A 6,000-nucleotide genomic window follows, 5' to 3' on the forward strand; every position below is an offset into this window, starting at 1 on the left:
TGTGCAGAAGTATCATTCACAGATGACCATTTGAAGAAATACAGTTGCAGGTAAGTAACCTGTCCTTTCCCTTTCTCTCAAAAAATCTATTTTCTGAATTTCTTTCTGCTTTAAAATGATTTAAGATTATCATTTAATTATCTTGCTTTCGTAAATCTCTCCTGGCCTTGGTTAATTAATTACTGATTCATTAAATTTAATGCTGACAATTCTAGTAAGTATTGCATAATCCTATAATAGGCAAAGATTGAAGAATGCGGCATTAAAAACTTGAGCACCTGTTTCTTCTTCTGGTGTTAATGTCAAGATCCATCATGCTCTCAAAACCTTAATTGTCTAATCAGCATTATAAATATATAGAACAATCCTAAACTGTGTTCATCTCACTATTTTCATCTCCTGCTATTCTGGTTATTTTATCTCTTCCAACCACCCTGGAAGTGTTTTTCATTAAAGAAAAATATTTATTAAAAAAACTTGTAACCTTTTTTTCCCGTTTTGAAATTCAGGCATTGGAAAAATACTGCAGAGTAGATGGAGGCTATTCTGGTGTTAGGGATGTTTACAGCAGCCGTCAAAGCCATGATGATGTGCAGCAGAGTTTCTTCCTCTCAGAAACACTCAAGTAAGCAACTGAAACTCTAGAAACAGAAGAGAGAAGTGTTAGTGTTCTTCACCTGGGCTGTGGAAATGGACAGCAAACAGTGAAAAAATGTTGTAGAAGTTGGTAGGAGGAAAAAGGATGAAGCACATTCCAAGCTTAACAGAAGCACACAATTCCTAAGTGGTCTCTGAGGACAACATGATCCATTAAGTGGTGTTCATCTGGGCTGGTGTCAGAATCCTGATGGTGTAGTGAAGATTTTTAGGACTAGAATAGGAACTTCAGGGAGTACTGGTGAGGTTTTCAGCAAACAGATCAGTGAAGTTGGCCAGGCTTAAAAAGAAAGGATGACTGTGAAAGCAGGATAGACTGAAGTAAAGCCAGGCTTAGACTGCAGTTTCTTGGTCTTGTGCCTGTGACAACTGACAGGTGGCCAGTGTATGGACTAACACCAGGGAAGGCTTCAGATTGATCATTTTCTCTCTGTCTAACCTGTCTTGATCAGTTGTTGTGAAAATAACATGAGTAGCAAAGTGATGTCCACTGCCCTGAGCTCAGTGGAAAGTGGGATGTAGATGATACACATACATGTTAGTGAACCATAAACCTGCTTTTAGTTACCTTGTCTCGAGTTTCAGCCCTGTTCCCTGTAACATGCAGATGATGTCAGAATATTGCTAAGAATGTATAAGAAGTGCTTTGAGGTTTTTCAATTATGTTTATGTAAGGAGTAGTATTTATTGAACTGAATACAGCACAGGTGAACAGACAGGTGGAAAACAGATTGGGTGGGAGCTGACTGAAGGATAAAAATGAAATAAAATAATCTTTTATTTATAAAAATAAAAGGTAACTAACTTCAGGGATAGCCAGTGTGGTGTAGTGGATAGAGTGACAGACTAGGACTTGGGAGGTTCAAACTCACTGGGGATGCAGAACTGGACACTCCTTAAATATCTCACCTTGAAAGTCCTGTTTAGGGCTGCTATAAGTTGGTTTCAACTTGACAGCACATAACAACCGTAACTTCCATTAACATTATAAGCAACTATTTAAATTTGTCTTTCTCAGATAAAGTTAACATCATTCCAAATGAACCATCTGAGTGACTGAATGAGATTTTGAATAGAAATGGCAGTATCTTGAAGTGAGCTACAATACCTGCACATTTCATTCTTAAATGCTGTCAGAAGCATATTTCATGTAACATACTAATCACTTTCATATTTGCGTATAGGTTGATTTATGAAGGGATCTGAGTCAATTCAACAGAGATGCAGGCAGAGTTTTCCCAGCTGTTTCTTTAACACTCCAGATTATCTAATTCATTGTACCATTATTGATATATAGATAGTTGATTTGTTAGATACAAGTATAAATGATTTCATTACTATTCCTTTATCTGTGATTTTAGAGTGTATAAAATAATCCTTTTTTCCCTTCCTTGCCAGGTACCTGTACTTATTATTCTCTGAAGATGATCTTCTTCCATTTGAAAATTGGGTTTTCAACACCGAGGCACACCCTCTCCCAGTTCTCACAAAGGAAGAAAAGGGTGAAAGCAAAAGCAAATAAAATAATGCTAAATTTTGTTTGGGCATATGATGCAGTTATTAATATTCCAGAGTTGTCACTTTTGAGTTTTGAACCAGTTTTTTTGCAGTCTGATGTCTACCTATAAAAAGTTTTTATCAAGGGACCGAAAGTCACTAATTACAATTAATCTTATTTATGTATTTTAAAAAATATTAACCTGTCATCTCTATATTTTGTTAGGCCACAGTGTATGCTTGGCCAGATAGAACAGTGAGGTTTTCTGTTTTCTGTTTGTTTTTGACTGCAAAATTCTTCCCTCCTCTATGAGGAGATGTCTGCTTTAAGCCGTAATACTTTGCTGTGTTGCAAAAAGCCATAAAGAATTAAGTATGAAGAGCTTTTTCTTTTTTAATCTATGTTAATGTGGTTTGTCTGATCACTAGAGACAAATCTAACTGTGACAGCCTCTTCTTATGCGGGTCTATCATTAATTGGTAATTTGAATACTTTAAAAAGTATACTGTTCATGAAAAACTATACAAGAACAGTTTCATCTCATCTGTGCACACTCTATTATATTAAGCTGTGGCTCATCTTGAAAGACGAAGCCTGGATTTTGAAACCCTTTTATGATATACTTTTAAAATATAAGTGCAAATCAAACCTAATCACTGGTAAATTTGCTTCTAAACTTTTCTGTTCCTATGCTAGTTTCACAAGGAGCCACTAAATCAAGAATGTGGAAGCTAGCATCTGGACATAGCTTTTTAGACTGACCTCTTCTAGTATGGGTTGCATTTTCAGTAGAGATTACATTGAAAAGCAAAAACTGTATTCCTATAAGCCTGTAATCTGTCATGCAGTTGACTGAGTATGTGGAATCCAATATGTTTCAAGGCTTCTTTTATTTAAAGATGGAGGCAGGCTAGTTAAATATTAAGTCTTATTATTGCTTTTTTGTAACATTCCATTTGCTGTTCTCTGACACCCAGTCACTTAACATGAGTTGCCAGCACCCAAGGCAAGATAAGTATTGTGCCACCCTTGAGGTCACCTTGGGAAGTGACAGGAGAGGGAGCTTGGTGCCAGTCAAGCCCCTTCACCCCACCGGACCCTCCATGTGACCCACCAGGCCCGTCCACTCTGTTTATGCAGGGGGGAGGTCAGGTTGCTCCAGGCTGCCCTTCACCCTCCAACCCACCCTTTCCCAGGAGGCAGGTCCACATGGCCATAATCAAACTCTGCTGCCACCTGCTGAGGGGTGAAACAGAGCAACAAGGCAGCCGCAGCCAGAAGAGGGAAGGTGAGGCTCACTATGTGCTCCACCTCACCCTATGGCTCCATGGCAGGGCTGAATTTTTGCAAACCTAAGAATTTAGTTCCCAAGGCAACTGCCTATGTCCCCACCCATGCTACGCCACTGATCTCAAAGGTACCATGTTTCAGAAATCCACATTTTAGTTTGAATTCCCTTTTTGAGAGCTAGAAACTCTTTAAGTGCTTCATGTACAGTATATATGTATATGTTTCTATTCTGTACCCTTGTTAGTAGAAGTAACAACTAAAGTATGGGTTAATATTATCCATTTGTGTTATGAAACAGATTTTCTTTTCTTCACAGTTTTCTTTGGGAATGCTTCTGTGGGCAGTATGATTTTAATGAGTGATAGTAGCCACATCTACTTGGGGTAATTTTGTATGGCCAGTCACCAAGTTCTGTGCAGAAAGCAGAGTGAAAATCAGAGATGTTACCATAGGGAATTTTTTCTAGAAGTGTGGAAAATTTAGGGAAGGGAACATGAGAAATAAGACAGAAATAGTTAAAGCTGTATCAGTTGTCCAGTTGCTTCTGAAATCAGATTTTGCCCATACAGTCTTAAATCTTCGAACTACATATAGCATTATACAGCATGTAGTTATAGTGGTGGCCATTAAGGAGGCTTCAGCACATAAACGCTGTTAATTTGTTACACTGTCAAATATGAAAACCATATGTTTTAGCCCATGAATATGACTTACTAGACAGGTGGATAAAGTGACTAAGATAGAACCCAAATGATTACACACAATCTGTGTCAATTTAACCAGTTATCATGCAGTGATTAAACTGCTCACACCCTGAGTTCAATCCTGGGTTCAGGTAGCTGGCTCACAGTTGACTCAACCTTCCATCTGTACAAGATCAGTAAATTGCATGCCCAGCTCACTGGGGGTGAGGGCAATGTGCTGCCTGCACAATTAAATTATAAACCACCCAGAGAGTACTTTAAGTGCTATGGGTTTGCAGCATGCATAATTTGCTTTGTAGTAGTGGCAAATAACATTACACAGTGCTGTAATACAGTTTAACAGGATGCATTAGCTATGATGCGGCGCCATTATAGCGTGATGGTTTCACAGGAAAGTCTTGGGCTGTTGATTTTGTGCTAGTACACAGTGCTGCATACAGGATTGGGCCACAGGAATGTAATATGTGATTGACAATATGAATAGAGAGCACAAGCAATAATTCTCTCATACCCTTTCCTTTCCCCCATAAGATTTTACTATTTTCTTTTTTGTGCTTCTTCATGCCAAATCACAACACTTATTCCTACAAACTATCCAAATTTTGAAAGCTGAAAGTTGAGGAATCTTTTGTGGCAACTGAAGAACTGAGAACAAATTAGGAGGGAGAAGTTGGCCTGCATATTTGTCTGAGAAATGACTGTTCTTTGGGGCTTTGCTACGAAATTCATGCTGCCTAGAATATTTTGGTTGCAGTTGGGTATGCATAGGTATGTGGCTCATTTTAGCCATCACAAGAACTAGTCTAATAAAAGTTTATACATTTTTTAATTTGATTTGAACCATTGTTAGTTTCTGATTCCTGTTTACTTCCTCATAGTTCAGAAAATCAGTCAAACTATGAGAGAAATTTTTCAACACAGTGTCTTGTCCTGAACATTGTAGTTTGTATTTCCTAACTTCTTTACACCAGAGATTGGTGATATGTGGCATTCCAAATGTTGTTGGGTTATAATTTCAGTAACCTAAAGCTACTGTAGTCAATGGTGAGAAATGCTGGGAATTGCAATGCCACATATAGAGAGCCACACGTCGCCAATCCTGTTTTACACATTTGTGTACCCTTGGTTAATTTTTTTAAAAATGATAACATGTTTTAAGGCTTAATGAGTTGAAGATCAGCATTATGGTAAATGTTAAATTTAAAGCATACTTCATTGTTGATGCTGAAATGGAAAGTACGTGTCCTTATTTTATCTAAAGAACCAGTTTGTTTCTGAACATCAGCAACAAATTGGTTTCTAGGTTACTTTCTATATTTTTGTGTCTATGAGTATGAACTGAAGAAAGCCAAATGTAATAGAACTGATGACTAGCTTGGTTGTCTAGGCATCTAGGATGAGAGTTTGATTCCCCACTGTGCCTCTTAACAGAGGCTGGACTCCATGATCCATAGGATCCCTTCCAGCTCTGCAGTTCTAAATAATGATGGTGGTGATCTAGTTCAATCTATTTTTCCCTAAAACACCCATTGCATAGATACTGTATTTGTTTCACTGCTCACAGTAATATGTTTCTTCAACAATGAGCATTTTGTCATATCAAAGGAACAACTATTGTGTGTAGTTTAAAAGGGAAATTAGAGTGAATTTAAGTGCCCTGACATTCTGAACAAATAAGAGTGGCTCCTTGGCTGCTCAACCTGGCATCTGAAGTGGAATTTCTGTGATACATAACTGAGTAGAGAGCACCAGGTTAAAATATATGCTGCTGTACCTGATTTCCAGACTTGTAACTCAGAATGATGTAAGTCTAGTGGTATTGATTGTTAAACCTGTTTTTTTAAGGTTAAT

At 37.8% G+C, this 6,000-nt stretch overlaps 1 protein-coding gene across 1 annotated transcript in view; it reads left to right on the plus strand.

Annotated features, from left to right (window-relative positions):
* Positions 1-3,722, plus strand: part of MAN1A1 (mannosidase alpha class 1A member 1) — a 65,392-nt gene extending 61,670 nt beyond the window's left edge. The window contains exons 11-12 of the mRNA XM_020802159.3: positions 510-625; positions 2,056-3,722. Coding sequence (XP_020657818.3) covers positions 510-625; positions 2,056-2,179 — 240 coding nt within the window. The 3' untranslated portion in view covers positions 2,180-3,722. The remainder of the gene's footprint in view (positions 1-509; positions 626-2,055) is intronic.
* The last annotated feature ends 2,278 nt before the right edge of the window (positions 3,723-6,000 follow it).

This window comes from Pogona vitticeps, chromosome 1 (assembly GCF_051106095.1).
Source record: "Pogona vitticeps strain Pit_001003342236 chromosome 1, PviZW2.1, whole genome shotgun sequence".
NCBI classification, from domain to species: Eukaryota; Metazoa; Chordata; class Lepidosauria; order Squamata; family Agamidae; genus Pogona; species Pogona vitticeps.